General features: G+C 46.2%; 1 protein-coding gene across 1 annotated transcript in view; it reads right to left on the bottom strand.

The window, feature by feature from the left end:
* Positions 1-2,772: 2,772 nt before the first annotated feature.
* lpgat1 (lysophosphatidylglycerol acyltransferase 1) overlaps positions 2,773-18,722 on the bottom strand; it is a 95,674-nt gene continuing 79,724 nt past the window's right edge. The window contains exons 7-8 of the mRNA XM_084313892.1: positions 7,088-7,194; positions 2,773-4,365 (exon numbers count right to left, since the gene is read on the bottom strand). Coding sequence (XP_084170018.1) covers positions 4,214-4,365; positions 7,088-7,194 — 259 coding nt within the window. The 3' untranslated portion in view covers positions 2,773-4,213. The remainder of the gene's footprint in view (positions 4,366-7,087; positions 7,195-18,722) is intronic.

The raw sequence follows: 18,722 nt of genomic DNA, 5'->3' as shown, positions 1-18,722 counted from the left end.
TGCAACACCATTCCTGGTCCTCTCAGTTGCCTCGTGTGGAGATGAAGCTCTGTAATTCATTTGTTTCATATAGTTCTATGCTTTTTAATCCCATTTTCCAGCTCACTTCCCGGTGTTTCGGCCCTCGCTTCCCATTGGCTGCCTGAAGCATGTGGATTTTCCCACAGAACCCAATCCCTCCCCCCATCACTCCAGCTGCTAGGATGACATGCCAGGCTGCCCTTTCGTTCTTGTTCATCCCATAAATGCATCGATTTCATACATCTGCCCCTAGCACAGCTTAGCAAGCGTCGGTCTGGTTTGATGCCATCATACTGTACCCCGTAGTGCTTCGTACTGTATATACCCGACAGCCTGGCTGATGCAGCCCTGTGCCCAGCAGTGGGCCCACCGAGGGGAGGATGTCTCAGGAGTAAATTATACCTGTGCCAACAGGAGAGATGGTGCCTCCTACCAAGGCCCTGGTTTCACAGCAGAAAGCAGAGCCCTGTAATGTAAACCTCAGTGACTCGGCGGTGAATGAAAGACACTACAGTTAAACAACTGGCACAGACAAACGCAAACACAGGCGTTAGTTACCTGGAGACTGTGCTCAGGCGGCGCTTGAGTCAACACAAATGAGGAACTCGATGTGACTTACTGCACACAGGAATGCTTGTCAAAGTAAACCCCGATATACGGTTTTGATTTATTCGTTGAATGCCTTTTCTTTTTACAGACGAATTGAGTTGATGAGTGACATTTGGTATGTTCCACTCCACTTCTCAAGACATTATCTCACCCTTACAGGTGGACATTTTCCCTGAATGTTTTCTCAGGATTTTACCACTCAACAGCCAGTAGCCACCGTGACGTGGTTGAAACGTTCCGTTCTCAAAATTGTATTGAGTGTGAGATGGAACACCTGACAGGGCCGGACTGTGTAGTACATTCCAATTATGAAAACCTTGCATTGGTGGGCTTTGAAAAAAGAATAAAAATGTATAAAAGAGGTCATCTTCTGGCATTAACTCAGAATTGTGAAATAGCTTTTTGAGGAGGAAGTGGACGTAATGGCACTCAATATTTGTACAGTCTACCGTAGCTGGTTCCCGGCTGTATATGTACCTCGACGGTGACTTGAATCAAAAAGGAAAGGAAAACAAACACAGGCTGTTTTTAGGATCTTTATGACCATCGGTTTTATTCCAGCACAAGTTCTTTGTGTTGTAAAATGGCTGTGTAGCTAGGAAGAAAGAGGAGGAGTACAAAATGGAAAATTACAGACAGTTCTAGTATAATTGTTTTAAATTACCCTATTTTGTGTTTTTTATTTCCTAAAACCATATCTAGGAAAACGATATAGTCACTGCCTTCTTTGGAAAGACGGTCAAAAAAAAAAAAAAAAAAAAAAAAAAATGTAAGCTTCATTCTTTACAGTCACTCAACATTGAAGGGGAATCTCAAAGGGCCGCAGGATGAACCATAGTAATGGTCTACCTTTAAATGGGGTCTTTACCCCCCCTCACAGCCCAGTAACCCTCTTTGCATTTCATACACAGCTTCTATACGTTCACAAGAGAGGAGACGGTCACTACTAAATGCGTTTAATAGTTTTTTTGCATTCTTTTTGAAAAGGGCCGATCGGCGCCGCTTATCTACGTCTCTCTATTACAAGTAGGCCAACCCTAGATCACACGTGATTTACATCTAAACCATGATACATGGAACATATGGAAGAGCAAAGCTGCATCATTGCTGTGGGCCTCGTTCAGAATTCCCCTTCAAAAGTGAGGCGCGCTTCCTTCCCCAAACCGGCAGAGGGCTTCCGACACGGGGGAACCGACGCGGCTAAGCGACGTTAGCGATTGACGACCAACCCCCCGAAAAAGATCCGACCGGACCGATGACCTGGTATGAGGAGGAGAGCGGTCTAACAGAGACACCGCGTCGGGCCGGATGGGGCCAGGTATCCTAAAAACACCGTTCTAGTCGTTTTAAAGTCTTTGAAGCAGATGGCGCCGTAAAAGGGGGTGCAGGGGTTAAGGGGTTAGTGTGAAACCGGGGTCCGTGTAGCACGAGGAGCCTGGCCTATAGCTCCCAGTGTCATGAAGCAACGTCCTGGTCACGGGCTGAACAAAAGGAACAGGGGGAAACACTGAGAAGTGACAGGTCAAAAACCTTGTTTCTTCTTTTTTTCTCTCCTTTTTAAAACATTCATCATTTTTTTCCTCTTTTTTTTCCTTCCTTTTTTTTTTAAAATAAAAATAAAAATCAGAAATATTACGGACCAAGAAGAGAGAAATAACATTGCAGTTGTTCGTAAAACAATGGATTCTTCCTCAGCTTTGTTATGTACAAGATTAAAACATACCATGACATAAGGACAACAGTTCAAGTAATTTAAAACAAAATATGACCACTAACAGTGATTGCTGCCAAACTCTGACGTCACAGAGCAACACGGCATTCATTTATATAATATATATAACGTCATATATATATATATATATCAAAATAAGGGGTGAGAAGACAACCACACACACATACACACACTCAGTTAGGCAGGTTATGCTGTAAATTTACAGTAATGATACCTATGGTTCCTGTAAGCCAAAATCTCTATTTTAGAATGGTGAGCATCAGGGCGGCTCCATCTATAAAAATTATTACCCCCCCCCCCCCCCCTCCCCCAATCCCTTCCTCCGCCATGTAATTTCCCCCACCATAATGTCACTAAGCATATGGCTTAAATATTTGTAAAACTATGTAGTCCAATGGGGGGGGGGGGGGGGGGGGTCACCACCATCTCTTACCTTTTCAGTCTGGCTGGCTGAGATGACCCGAATAACAGAGATCTACTCTGCTGTGTGTAGCTGCACCATGGCTCTGTGTGTGTTTTGCATGTGTGCGTATGTGTCTATGCAATGGGAGGGGTGGGCGTAAGAGGTGGGGAGGGGTGTTGAGCATCAGCGTAGCAGACTTTACAGAGAGTTACTTTTTAGGAATTGGACCGGAAGTTCTGCCCTGTGTGCCATCAGTGTTCCGTCATCAGCGCTTTGGGCACTTCTCCACCCCCGCCCGCCCCCCCCCCCCACCCACGTCGCCACCTCCGTCACCTCCTAACCCCTCAGCCTGGCATGGGAACAGTCCCTACCCGAGCCTGACATCATAGCCAGCGTCCCTTTCGGCCCAAAACGGGCCACCAGTGTAAACAAGATTCCCCTTCAGTCAGCTCAGAATACTGTCTAGACAAGACAGACAGACAAAAAATTAAAAAAAAAAAAAGTATCCTGACAACAACAATAACAACGACGACGACAAATACAACAACAAATGCAATGGCCGTTGTTGGAGTAAAGAGGGTAAAAGGGGGGCAAAAATATATAATAAACAATAAAACAATTAAAAAACATCGACAGCTACCATTCAGGAATAATTCCTGGGGCGAGGGATGGGAAGGGCAGTATGGATCCTTAGTGCAATGAAAGGCCAGAGAGGTCAGCTGTGGCGTCTTTAACGTTCACATACATACAGCCCCTCTCTCCGGAGGGGCTGCTCAGCCGTCCAATCAGCAGGCCGATAGAGGTCCAGTGGGCGTTGTATCGGTTCTCACCAGGAAGAATGTGGGCAGACATTATGCTTGAACTCACATTATACAAACACGCACACACACACACACAACACAGACACACACGCACTCACTCACACTGTAAAACTACTACGGCTAAAGCCCAGGGAGAAAAAGAGAGAGAGAGAGAGATAGTCCAGTCCAGAACAAATTCTGGGGGAGTCCTGAGCCTCATTCTTGATTTTAGATTTTTTTTAAACATATGCATCTGTAAGTGTGTTCCTATGTTTGTGTGTGTGTGTGTGTGTGTGTGGACGTGTAAACATTTAAAATGTGTGTTGTGACAAGTGTGAGAGAATCTAAGATTATCTGGTAGGTCGGAGCGAGTGTGTAGTGTTAGCATGTGTGCAAGTAAATATGTGTAAACGCGGTCAAGTTCAAATGTATAAGCGTTTGTAATGTGTGTGTGTGTACTCTGCTATTGTTTTTCTTTTTTTCGTCCTTATTCTTTTCCCTCGTAAATTTATTATTATTCTTTTTCTTCTTCAGTCTCTCCACAAATTGTACATTCATCCATGGTGGGGGCAGACGTGGCGCTGGGCCACAACAACAACAACAACAGCTGATCCTGAAAGCAGCGCTGCAGGTCCTCGTTCAGTGCACTCAGAACAGACAGCAGTAGACGTACTGCAGAACGCTGTACCACATGTAACCAGAGGCGAAGGCCACGGACTGGACGAAGCAGAGCCACACGGGGTCGAGGGTCATCGCCCGGGAAACCGCCTCCTTCTGGCCTTTCGGTGGAGGAAACGCTCCTGGTGAGGAAAGGATGGAGAAAAAAAAAAGAATAATAAAAATGCCGTCAGCAGTCATGTGTCATGAGAACCAATGGGGGAGGGGTACGGGACGCGTGTAGTCTTTTACCAACAAACTTGCAGTTCCGCGTTCGAGTTCTGCGATCTGATTGGCCACTGAGGTACGCTCTCTCTACGCCCAAACAGCGCGTTACGCTAGTTCTGCCTCTAACCTCTAACAGCCTGCAAGCATTATCCAATTCATATCAATCGAAATAACGTATTGTTTTCATCTCTCTATATTAAACATTGGGGACGAATCAATACGGGTTTCGAATCCATGCGTTGTGGACAGAATCACGTATATAGCCGTGGCAAGTTGTTATTGCTTTTATTCCATTTTAATAACCGAGTCAAGGTCGCGGAGCGGCACTGCATATATTCCCTAGTCTGTGAATTCGAGAAGCTGCAATACCGGCCAGATCCTCTTAGGGGCGCCATCGCGCTACTGCAATGTGCCCTGTGGGCGAACGGATGACTTTTTTTTAGTACCCGGATTCTGATACAGCATCATGTACCGTGGATTACGTTTCGAATCGCAGATTTCACCATGGAATAAGGGGATTTATCATCAGCCAATGGACATATTGATCTACCAGATGCCGATCGATAACGAGTAAATGCTCGGGGGTATCCCACCGGCTCATGGTAAGATCTTTTTCACGTGAATTACAGCCGGATCAGAGCTTGCTATGATACGCAACCAGCCGAGCAGCGTATGTGGCTAGTTACACGAACACTGCTATTGGTAATCAATAATAATAAACGACGTCCCCCGCCCCCCCCCCCCCCCCCCCTTTGATGCATACAAGCTTTGGGACAGTCCCGATGATATGCAGTTAAACGGAAATGCCGTGATATAACGTTAGCAGCTATTAGCCATTTATCTAGCCCCCCAGAAAATATACGAGACAAAATCCGCTATAATGCTTATATTCACGGCGCTATAAAATGACAACCTATTAATGCATTTTTTTTTCTTTAAGCCATTTTGAAGGGATGGTTTATGAACTCAATTGACAATGAGAATGGACAGATAGCAATACTATAAAGTATAGATATAGCTCTACAAAAAGACACCGGTCTGTTTACAAAAGCTGGTCCTCAACCACTATATTAGACGGGTCCCAGCAGTCGCCAATGTGTTAACGTGATTCCATCAACACAACATAAATGTTCAAAACACGACAAGACAGTTTGCATCACTTCCCACGGTTCACGGCACTTATTCTACCGGTAGTGTGGTAGTTGTTGCCACGGTATTGGGTCTTTGGGTGAATACTTCATTGGCGGGGAAGAAGAACAGTGATAGCGGTGTGTGGACGGTGGCCTGGGGCTCACGGGGCGGTGGTCTGGGGCTCGCGGGGCGGTGGTCTGGGCCTCACGGGCGGTGGTCTGGGGCTTGCGGGCGGTGGTCTGGGGCTCGCGGGCGGTGGTCTGGGGCTCGCGGGCGGTGGTCTGGGGCTTGCGGGCGGTGGTCTGGGGCTCGCGGGCGGTGGTCTGGGGCTCGCGGGCGGTGGTCTGGGGCTCGCGGGCGGTGGTCTGGGGCTTGCGGGCAGTGGTCTGGGGCTCGCGGGGCGGTGGTCTGGGGCTCGCGGGGCGGTGGTTTGGGGCTCGCAGGACGGTCCACACACCGCTATCAGTGTTCTTCTTCCCCGCCAATGAAGTATTCACCCAAAGACCCAATACCGTGGCAACAACTGCCGCACTACCGGTAGAATAAGTGCCGAGAACCGTGGGAAGTGAAGCAAACTGTCTTGTCGTGTTTTGAACATTTATGTTGTGTTGATGGAATCACGTTAATATAGAGAGATGAAAACAATACGTTATTTCGATTGATATGAATTGGATAATGCTTGCAGGCTGTTAGAGGTTAGAGGCAGAACTTTGGGGCTGTACTGTATTGTACCCATTCTGCAATCTGTTAATAAAGTTTTCAATCAATCAATCAATCAACTAGCGTAACGCGCTGTTTGGGCGTAGAGAGAGCGTACGTCAGTGGCCAATCAGATCGCAGAACTCGAACGCGGAACTGCAAGTTTGTTGGTAAAAGACTACACGCGTACAGGACGCGTAAAGATTTTCCCTAACGCACTTTCAGTTCCGCGTTCGGGTTCCGCGATCTGATTGGCCACTGACGTTTCTCTCAGCGCCAAACGCGTTACGCCTAGTTCTCCCTCTAACAGCCTGCTAGCTAGTTAACGCCTAGTTCTATCACTGGTTAAGCTTGGCGACTCTTTCGAAGTTGGTTAAGGTTAGAGTTTGGAATCAGGGCTGGTGGTCTATCGCCCTGCTCTAAACCAAACTCTAACCATAACCAACTTCGAAAGAGTCGCCAAGCTTAACCAGTGATAGAACTAGGCGTAACGCGATTGGCGCTGAGAGAAACGTCAGTGGCCAATCAGATTGCGGAACCCGAACGCAGAACTGAAAGTGTGTTAGGGAAAATCTTTACGCGTACGGGAGGGGACTTTATTATATCTTCAGGGCTTATGTTGGGCTCACACTGCCTCAAAAAGAGGTTTAATAACGACGTAAGATAATAACAACTACAAAGAAAATCCCAAATTGTTTCTACAAGTAAACTTTCCGCCCCGAATTACACAGTACTGTTTTAAAGTGTCACAAGATCAGAAAAGTGCAGGGATCTGGACAGACAGACGGTGTTGTTGTGAGCACGGACCTGTTTCGTAGAAGTGGGCCAGCAGTTCCTCTTTCTCCTCAAACCTCTGATACAGCCAGTCAGTCAGGGGCTCGGTCTCCACGGGGACCTCCTTTATAGGGTAGACTCTGCGCACGAGCGAGAGAGATAGTTAGGGAGAGGGAGAGAGAGAGAGAGAGAGAGAGAGAGGGGAAGAAGAGAGAGAGGAAGAAAAGAGAGAGAGAATAGATATTGATTATTGAAGTTTTGCTCAGTGTAGGCTGGTTGTATTGATCAGTCTCAGTTCAAACTGAGGGTGTCAGACTCAGAACAGTGTCTCACAGTGGAGTCTATCAAAGCAGTGTGTGTGTTTTCTGGCCTCAGCTCTTTAAGACTTCATTAGCTGGCAGGCTTATCAGTGTGACAGGGGAGACAGTAGTGCTGAGGGCAGGCTCCTGAAGCACAGGCTGAGCAAACCACACAAATGTGCTGCAGCCAGGGGAAAATATTACCCAGCCGTGGCCCAAATTACAAGAGGTTCGGCGGTGAAAAATAATATAATATAATATAATACCTATAATATACATTTGATTTGGAAATAGTAGCGTGTCCAGGCGAGAAACGGCAACGCTTTTAGTGAAATTCACGTTTTGCTGCATATCGTAGTTTTCTGGGATTAGACAGGATCACTCTAAAACTATACTTATATTCACCACGGTATAACACGCAAACATATTGATGAAAAAATGTATTCTTTTTCACATATTGAACGATAGATAGTTGATGTCAAATGGGCCATAGTATTGTATTTGTATCCATAGCTATAATATAGAATATATATAGCCCTGCAAACACCACCACTTATTCCTATCTTTTAGACTGAGCGTTGGCGTGGTAGGAACTAAGATGCTCTAGGCCTCTGGCACTGAATGAGTTAAGATGATACGATTATGTCCAGAAAGAGATAACAGAGGAGAGAGTGAAACCCATGATCAGAATAGTCCTTCTTATATATTCTCTCAGTGAAACAGTGGGGACGACCCGGGAACCACTAACATAAAGTGACAAAGCAGGAGGCTGCTGCTGCTTCGTTGCTGCAGTTCCCGCCTTGTCCAGCAGGTGTCCGTAAAGGGCTGCTCTATCACACAGCCGGCTACCAATCACCTTCAGGCAGAGGTTACAGTCTCCTCCCGGGCAAAAGCATTTCCCATGCACTCACATTTGCTCAATATCCCTCTTAAAGGACAATGCTCACAGACAATGGCCGAAGCATTTCCTCTGAAGGATGGCGCAACGAGGGACTGTGTATTATCGACTGTGAGGGTGATTAAGACGCACATCATGGGAGCTCCTTTTTCACTAAACGTTTTAGTGTCTGAAAGATAACGTGAAGTAGTTTTGAAAGCCGGGTGTTTGCTTTTCCGTGTCTCTGGCTCCATTCCAGGAGCACATACAGTCAGTCGGCGATGACTTAGGGACATGGAATGTGGCGTCAATCCACTCGTATCTGATAGGAGTGGGCGCAGCCGGTCACACACTGCAGCCTCTGGACTCAAAACCATGACAAACTCTCATGACCCGTAGCATGTTTAGTTTGTTCGTTCCCTGGTAGCGGTAATCAGACGGGCTGGGTCGATACCTGGCATTCGACAGTTTTACGTTTTCCAAATTAATCAAAACCTCACAGCCTGATTTCTTTTAAGCCAACTGTGCTTCTTCTATAAAAAAGGAGGACTACAGACCATATTACAATATAAAGAACTTCATGTCGATTTGTCAATCAAGTCGTGTTGGATACATTAACACTGGGAGTGGGTTGGCTGCAAAAACAACATTCATTAAAATGGTAGTAATTTTTATGTAAACAGGTAGCATCAACGACATTCGGTCGCTAACCTTTAAGCCGCAAGTTTTTTCAAGACCCAGACCTACAGAGGCATCTAAACCGATGCCCATTCCCCCAAATCAAGTTACCTATAGCGACATACAATAACTTTTATGTGGGGAGTTTGCGGATAGCATTCCTGCGAGATAACCTGAGTTCAACGAGTTCAAGTACAACGTGCCTGAACACGAGCCCTCCAGCTGACTCTTCACCTGAACCAATGGACCATGAGCAGCAGGCCCGAGTGTTAGCATTTCTTTTCTCATTCTCTGCATCACTTTTTGTGACAAATCTATGGAATTCTAGTAGTTAGAAAGTCCCTGTAAAGCAATAAAAAAAAATTGTGTTATTAACCACCCAGACAAATTGTAATGATTAAAAAGAAAATCGCCAAGTATTCGGAATTGTGAAAAGATAAGCGGTATTCTCTGCTCTGAAACGCTGCGGGCGTGTCTGCTCAAGGCGCTGAAACCTCTCTCTCTCTCCCTCTCCCTGCCTCCTCACTCGCCATCTCTTTCTCTCTCCGTCTCAATTTACACAAGCAATTTACCTCAGTGAAACAATGCTAATGATGGCTCCAGTGCGTCATCGAGCCATGATTTCAGGCCTGCCCCTCAAAAATCGGTTTAACAGTCTTCACTCCACAAGTCAGTACCACATAGTTCAGTCTCTTCACATGTTTTCAGCCACTATTCTCCAACATGTATAATGTATTTTGAAACAAATCTCTGGATTTCCTTTACACACACAGAATAATCGTATATGAAATACTGTGGATTCCGTGGGGGGGCTACTGGCTCTGCCTTGCCAAGGCAGAGGCTCTGCTGCGCTGGCCACCTGATAGTATAATTACCACGACTCCGTGCCCGTCTTCCTCTGCAGGGCTGTATCACATAGCCTCCATGTCCCCGGGGGCATCACTGCCATCCACTGGCACGGACCCGCTCTCCAAACTGAGCAACAACAACCAAAATCAAATACACCATGTCTTCTGCGACGACGTGGACAAGAAGTAGGAATCAAAGCAGGGGAGGACACATTGAGATGAACAGCTGAGACACGGCGTCACACCGGCTCCAGAGCAGCATGCTTACCGAAGGCCCCGTTTGCCCTCAGTGTAAAGTGATAGCTGTGTAATCCTAGCAAGGGAAAGGGAAGCTGGCTGAGGCCACTTACAGGGAGGCTGGATCATTTAGGCCCTCTGGTAGCAGGTGGCTGCCACAGCGCTTTCCTCCAGCTCAAATATTCATGCAGGAATCAGAGGCCTGGGCCCTCATTCATCAACGTGTGCGTAGAACATGTTCTATTTCCACACGTAAGCACAGAATTTAGAATGAGTGTACGCACAGGGAAGTCGGGATTCATCACACGTGCGTACGCAGGTTCTACGCACACCTGTCATGATGAATATGACTTTGATCCTACGTTTGAGCTCGTGCACTGTTTTAAGTATTTGCATACCAGAAACGCCCCGATTAACCATATACGGTAATGGAATACACCCATGAAATGTGGAAAAATGGACTAAGCCGAGGGAAGCGTGTCATGAGACAGGCTGACAGACGTGTACACTTACGGTGATGTCGGATATGATATCTATTAACCATTGCTGCCTGGGCAGCGCAAACACTAATAAATACCGCGCTGGAATATGACTGCCTTTTCCCGTGTTGTTTGATTAATACCCAGGGATTAAAGTTCTCCTCAATTTTATTCCAAATCGCGATGGATCTCCCGTCAATTCTCTACCTGCTGCATATGATTTCTAGAGGCATACTACAATCTATTTTGATGTCAGTATTGGGTAGCCTATATAAACAATAATACGAGAGCATATACAAGAACAATGAATCTTACTGCCATGTATGATGTAGAAGATACGCCATGTGTAGCCTGCCTATATGTGATCAATACAAACATGAACTTGAATTCCATCATGTCTGTGTGCGGGTCACTGCGGGAACTCACAAGGCTGTTGTCACAATGTAAATAAGAACGTGCACTGAAAAGTTACAGTATGTAGTTGGTTGATTATTTGTATGACAGTCAGTAAACCCTTGCAAAAAGTATCCGTTTTATTTAATGAATTGAAAACATTCAGCATCGCCTTCCTCCCGGCATCCAGCAATAACATGTATCAGGCAAATGCGCATCGCAACATTGACTGAGTGGAATCCCTTTCTATTCACATAACTGCATTTGTGATGGAGCTTTGACAGCTACAGTAACAGTCTATTGCTCGATCCATCTCCAATATCACGATGGACCGTGCCGGTGGCAAAGACCCGAGGGTGGAGAGGATCTTGAATGAATTCCATCATCATATATATATGTTGTGTGTCTGTCCACTATGTTTGTTACTTTGTTATTCCCCCCCCCCCTATCTATGTAAAGCGACCTTGGGTCTCTTGAAAGGCGCTATATAAAATGAAGCTATTATTATTATTGTTATTATTATTATCATCACATCTGTGCGGGAGCTCACAAATCTATTCTAACCAACAAATTGAAGTAGAAAGCATTTCGTGACCAATCTTATTTGGAAACATGACACACAAAATAATTTGCTTTTTATTTGAAACAATATCTAATCGCGTTTGGAGGTTGGTGTTTTGCGTCTGCCCCCCCGTGCCAAACAAGCAGGCCAACCTCTTGTTCGCGTGTGAGCCCGTTATAATTACACTACTGTCGCTATTTTACAATGAACTATAATGAATTACGGGTCATACAGAAGTTGAACACTAATGCACGGAAGCTTATTTCCGCCTTGAAACTAATGCAGAACTGAGGAGTGCTTATGCCGTAGTAACGATATTCTACCACTGGGCGTCAGCTAAGTGTGCTCTGACCTGTGCGTAGACGTAAGCACGGAGTCAAGTTCAAGTTGAAATTGATGAATCCCACTCTTTGCTTAGAAATGATCGTACGCACAGGGTAAGCACAAATCTGTGCGTAGAACACGTTGATGAATGAGGGCCCTGGTGCGCAGAATGGCTGCAGAGAGAGAGAGAGAGAGAGAGAGAGAGGCCTGAGGCCAGCAGAGGTTGAAGGAAGCTCTCATGGTTGTCGAGGTTGGAGGAAGCTCTCATGGTTGTCGAGGTTGGAGGAAGCTCTCATGGTTGTCGAGGTTGGAGGAAGCTCTCATGGTTGTCAAGGTTGGAGGAAGCTCTCATGGTTGTGGTAGAGGTTTGTGGTCGAGGTTGGAGGAAGTTCAAGGTTGTGGTCGAGGTTGGAGGAAGCTCTCAAGGTTGCGGTCGAGGTTGGAGGAAGCTCTCAAGGTTGTGGCCGAGGTTGGAGGAAGCTCTCAAGGTTGTGGCCGAGGTTGGAGGAAGCTCTCAAGGTTGTGGCCGAGGTTGGAGGAAGCGTTCAAGGTTGTGGTCGAGGTTGGAGGAAGCTCTCAAGGTTGTGGTCGAGGTTGGAGGAAGCTCTCAAGGTTGCGGTCGAGGTTGGAGGAAGCGTTCAAGGTTGTGGTCGAGGTTGGAGGAAGCTCTCAAGGTTGTGGTCGAGGTTGGAGGAAGTTCAAGGTTGTGGTCGAGGTTGGAGGAAGCTCTCAAGGCTGCGGTCGAGGTTGGAGGAAGCTCTCAAGGTTGCGGTCGAGGTTGGAGGAAGCTCTCAAGGTTGTGTCCGAGGTTGGAGGAAGCTCTCAAGGTTGTGGCCGAGGTTGGAGGAAGCTCTCAAGGTTGTGGTCGAGGTTGGAGGAAGCGTTCAAGGTTGTGGTCGAGGTTGGAGGAAGCTCTCAAGGTTGTGGTCGAGGTTGGAGGAAGCGTTCAAGGTTGTGGTCGAGGTTGGAGGAAGCTCTCAAGGTTGTGGTCGAGGTTGGAGGAAGCGTTCAAGGTTGTGGTCGAGGTTGGAGGAAGCTCTCAAGGTTGCGGTCAAAATTGGAGGAAGCTCTCAAGGTTGTGGCCGAGGTTGGAGGAAGCGTTCAAGGTTGTGGCCGAGGTTGGAGGAAGCTCTCAAGGTTGCGGCCGAGGTTGGAGGAAGCTCTCAAGGTTGCGGCCGAGGTTGGAGGAAGCTCTCAACGTTGCGGCCGAGGATGGAGGAAGCTCTCAAGGTTGTGGTCGAGGTTGGAGGAAGCGTTCAAGGTTGTGATCGAGGTTGGAGGAAGCTCTCAAGGTTGTGGTCACTGTAGACATTGAAGTACAAACCTGCACAAGGGGGCAGCGGTAGCCTAAAGGTTAGAGAAGGGGGGCTTGTGTCAGGAAGGTTGCCAGCTCAAATCCCCTGGACCAGCAGGACCCCTCTCCCCTCCCTCAATACCTACCACTGAAGTGCCCTGAGGCAAGGCATTTAATCACCCACCCCAACTGCTCCAGTGGAGAAGCTCAGTGGCCACAGTAGAGAACTGTGGTTGTACTGGGCAGCTCTATACTGGGCAGATACAAGAGTATCTGTGCACAACAAGTTTGCAGCGGATGCCAACTACAAAGCGACACCATCCAGTTACAAGTGATAATGTATCACTGTTTGTTTGTGGTGCTTGGCGATAGAAACACTGTCCTTCAGTGTCACTATTGTGCAGAGTGAAGGAAACACTGTCCGACAGTGTTTCTGTTGGTTGTGCTGAGCACAGCAGCGGTGGTGCTCAGGGGCAGTTGCTGGTGGCATGCTGGAGCGGGGCCATGGCACTGTACTCATTTCCACCCTAACCCACTTGGCACCGGCATGCCCGTTAACCTGACACCCTGCCATGCAGACAGACAGCTGGGGAGGGCTCCGGTTTCTCTTGTCAATACCCTTCAACATCAGCCTTTTCCAGTGCATATTGACCAGTGGGGACACAGCGCTGCATGTACCAGACCCGTCCATGTCCTAGTGACGGTGAAAGACTGATTGAGTCGTTTAGCAAAGTAACATGTCCACTTTTGAAGCCGTTAGGTAAATCAAAACATTCTGATATTGAGACTTTCACCCAGACATGGACACATTATAACTCTTCAATGTTACATGGTACTACTAATGATTGTCTGAGAGAATGAAAGGGTTGCGCTGCTGTGGCTTTTAAGCTCACCTTTTTTGCCCTGGAGCACTTTCTTCACTATGATGATCATGATATGTCGCTAGCACTGATCTCCACAATCATGGCTGCCTTTTTAAGGTTTTTTGTGCACCAGTATTTCCAGTTCACTCATTACAACTATATATATACTGTTTAAAATTTGCTGAACGGTTTATATAAAAATAAAAATAAAAACAGAAACTTAAGTGTTAACAGGCTTTGCTTTACATCAAATGGCTTCAACAACAGGCCATGGAGGTGCAGCATAACACAGACCCAAATAAAGAATATACAAATATTTAAAAAAAATATATAATCGATTAGTTGTCAATTAGTCAATTGCTTGTTGCAGCCCTAATACACACGTCTCAATTAACACTTTAACCGCCGAAAACGCCCGCCATGCTCATTCCGCCGAGGACACCTTAACTCGTCTTTGATGTCAATATTTCATCGAAATCATATTTCCTTTCCGGGGCCCTGAGACACAAGTGTGATCTCCTCTCAACTCTCTAGCGGTTCAAGAGCGCCATTTGGTGGCCGATCGGCAGATCGCCAACCGGATATTAACCTTTGAACCAGTAGTACTCATGCAAATGTGGTCCGGCCACTCTCTATAGCTCCCGCGACTCCATCTTGAAACACTGGATAATAGATCGCTCGCCCTAACTCAATAAACAACGTTATTTGGACGTATATACTATTATACAACCTGGAAATGGATCGGGCATTTCTACATCCCATAATCGAAAACGGTCTACTCCACGCTGATCGTCCAACGGCGCGAGGAACATACGGTAAGATTCAGCGTTATATTCTAACGTGTTCAATATAAACTGCTATGATGAACATATGACCCACTCTGGATGAATCATCTAACGTTGCCCACGGAATTATAAACGATCCCCCGCCCATCCGGTCATCATCAGATCATACGTAGATCATTCTAGAAGTACGTCCAGTTGAAATTTTTCATCTCGCGCCGATCGCTACCAAACTGTATTTCATCATCAATATAATGCATTTAGGGCTATAAATCACGTTCTGAAGAAAGCTGCAGAAAACGATAAAAACATACTTATACTTTAGACCATATTTTAGTATGAATATGTGAATGAAAAAGTTGAACGTTGCTACACCCTGAACAATAAATATAGGACATTGAATGGGCCATAATAATGGCAATGTAGCAATAGAATTTAAAAAGTTATAGCCCTGCAAAGAAGGGGAACTTCTCCATAGACAAATAGAGCTGGCGAGGGATGGTAAATTATGAATTTAACCCATGGCGATCAAAGTGTTAATCAGCAAACATGAATAATAATACAAATTCTTACGTAATTCTTTTCCAATATTGATATATCACAAAGTCTTTTCACGTACGCAAAATGTATGTATGCAAACAAAGTAAATAATCCAATTGCAATTTGTTGCATTGAACTGCATGATAATATAGTCAGTGAGTCAGTGATGACTTGTGGAGTGTGGTGTCACTGAACCTCAGTGCGATAGGAGTGAGCCAGTCACACGGCAGCCTCTGGACTCTTAGTTTGCTCGTTTCCTGGTAGCGGTAATCAGAAGAGCAGGGCTGGGTTGATACTTTGCATTCGACACAAAATGTTAAGTTTTTCAAATGAATGAAAACCATACAGCCTGATTATTTTAGGCCAACTATGTTTCTGTAAAGCACTACAGATCATATTGAAATATGTACAATATAAAGTCGATTTGTCAATCAAGTCGTGTTGGATACATTAACACCGGGAGCATCAGCGACATTCGGTCGACCTTTAAGCCACGTGTTTTTCAAGACCCAGACCTCAACTCGTCCGAGCAAGACCTTAAAGTGAGGAAGGCGCTTGCGTGGAGGGCTCTGAACGGCATGACCAGTGTGTGGAAATCCAACCTCCCCCGTCAAATCAAGCTCAACTTCTTTCATGCAACAGTTGAGTCTGTCCTTTTGTATGGCAGTGAATGCTGGACCTTGAAGCCCACCCTGCAGAAGTCCTTGGATGGGTGCTACACCAGAATGATGCGTGTGGTGCTCAACATCAACAGGGATGAGCATGTCACTAATGCAAACTTGTATGGGGGGGTGCTAAAGGTGAGCGATAAAGTGGCAGTCAGGAGAATGAGGCTGGCAGGTCACTGCCAGAGACACCATGAGATGCCAACCAGCAAACTTGTGCTGTGGGAACCAACACACGGGCATCGATCACGAGGACGTCCCACATTAACCTACGTGGACGTACTCAGGAGAGATGCGGGAACAGAAAGCACCGGCGAGCTAGCCAGATGCATGGAGGATCGGGATGACTGGAAGCACCGATGGAGGGCCCGTCCGAGGACGACCTAGATAGATAGACCTACAGAGGCATCTAAGCCTCCACCAGAGACAAGAAGGTTGGAGAGAAACGGCCAAGACAAGCACAAGGACATGTCAACAGAGATCACCTGCACCAGAGACAAGAAGGTTGGAGAGACACGGCCAAGACAAACACAAGAACCATGTCAACAGAGAAACTCAAACAAACTACATTCAGTTCCTCCATGTAGAACAAAGGTCCGAGTCAGTCGACCACAGTGCATCACAGCTTATCTTAGAAACAACAAGAGCTCCGTCGTATCTTTGAACAGCACATGTAAATAATGTGACCGCACTGCATATGTAGCCCACTGATGCTGTGCTTCCGACAACCCGGCCGTCACTGTGTCATATGGACATGGAGAGAAGAGGGGAGCTGTGTGGAGGTTATTGACAACATTAGCATGGGAGCAATGATCTCCTATGACCGTAGTGACACAGCCTCACCCCAAATGACCGGTAGCTCCTCTGTGTGTGTGTGTGTGTGCATGCATTTGGGTTTATTTATGAGGTTAGATGAACCCTTTACAGGGCCGTTTACCACCAGGAAGTCGACGGCCCCTCCCAGAGACAAACGGTGTACATTAACTATTAACTCCCATGTAAATCAATGACGCCGCATGCACACAGTAGAGCCGCGCCTCGCAGCCGATGGGCTCTGGTCTCTAGTGGTTCAGGCAGGTGTCCTCCGACAGGATTGGGGGAGGTGGGGAGGGGAGGGGGCAAGACTCCTATTCTGTGTCGCCATGGTGACACAGGTTCTCTAAAGACACAGACGAAAAAAAAAAAAAAAAAAATAAGTGTACTTCTCATCATTCAAACCCGTCTCCCCCTTAATGCCATTGCCAATTCCCAAGGGACTCATTATCCGGCTTCGTCAGTCGTCGCTAAGAACACAATTGCCAGTGTTCGCGGGTGGGAAGCCAGTGGGGTCCGGGTCGTTGCAACAGCGACTCCTACTGGTCGGTCGGGGCACCTGTTCAAGCAGGGAGGGGATCTGGGGGAGATGGCGTGAACCTCTGTACGCGTTACGCTCTCCCAGTGAATTGGAGGATGCATGTGGTAGTCTACACCCTCCCCAGAACAACAGCAGGGTAGCGCAACGACCAGGAAGGAAATGGACATAACGACGTACGTTTTGATAGTTCGTTTTTCGTTTCAAAAGGAAAAACGAAAAAACGAGAAAAAAAACGGAAATACGAGGTGTTTCCTATTTCCGTTTGAAACCAAAATCGAAAAAACGGGGAAAAACTGAAATACGGAGCTGTTTTTCGTATTTTGGTATCAGAATCAAATGAAAAAAATCAGTCAATAATGGGCCGTGTACGTTTTGATAGTTCGTTTTTCGTTTTTGATGTGAAGAATGGAGAACGGAACCACGTGACAAGTACATTTTTCAATGTAAAAGCCATGCACGATCTAACGTTAACGAATATGTATAACGTTATGAATAAATACATAAATACATGCATACAGATCTATACCAGGGTAACGTTATGATACATACATTTTTTGTTTTGTGCATTTCATTTCTAGACATGATATTTTATGTGAAGTAATATGGAAATAGCCTGTGTCTGTGGTCTGTCCCCCAACTTAAGCAGTGTTGTCTAAACGCACGTTATACAGATATCCTAGTTCAGTGCAGTGGTCGGCAATAGGCGGCTCGCAGACCGAAATAGGTCCGCCAGCAATAATATCTGCCGATCAGATTATTTTGAGAATATGATTTGTGATGAAGACTCGCTTTATTGTATCGGAATCGGGAGACTTAGGTAAAGTTAGAAAGATATTCACAGATTCGAATTTCCGCGTCAATAATTCTTAAGCGAAATGTTTTTAAAACACAAAGGACACCTCTTTCCTATCGTAGTAAGGTAGACAGTACAACCTTACTTTCACCTAAACGAGGCGAGCCGGCCTCGGAGCTGTACATTTAATAATATTTATTAATAATTGATCTATATGTGCAGTCGGCCTTGACGAGGCAAGTGCGCAGCCAGGGATCGTCTAAAAAGTGCAACACCGAAAAGAGGCACTGCAAAAAGATTGATTGATTGATTGATTGAAAAGTTTATTAACAGATTGCAGAATGGGTACAGTACAGTACAGCTCAATACATACAATTGTTAAGGGGATGCAGACCAGAGAAAGACTTTCGTCTTGTTTACATCAGGGTCCCCCATTTTCAATTCATCATAACATATATGACATACATGACATACAGATAGACAGTACTGCTACATCTATACATTTATGACATATCAGATTTGCAAATACAGTACTGTTTGTGATACAAAAATGTCCAGAAAAAGAGTGTATATAAATTTGGCGTAGAAACTGTACATTGGAGGAGGTTGGGTGGGTGGGGTGGGGTTGGGTGGGCAGAGGGCTGTACATTGGAGGTGGGGGGGGGGGGGGGGGGGGGGGG

This window comes from Notolepis coatsorum (genome assembly GCF_963971535.1).
Source record: "Notolepis coatsorum genome assembly, chromosome: 5".
Taxonomy (NCBI): Eukaryota; Metazoa; Chordata; class Actinopteri; order Aulopiformes; family Paralepididae; genus Notolepis; species Notolepis coatsorum.
The sequence above is the reverse complement of the archived record's forward strand: the minus strand, read 5'-3'. Positions and strand labels throughout refer to the sequence as shown.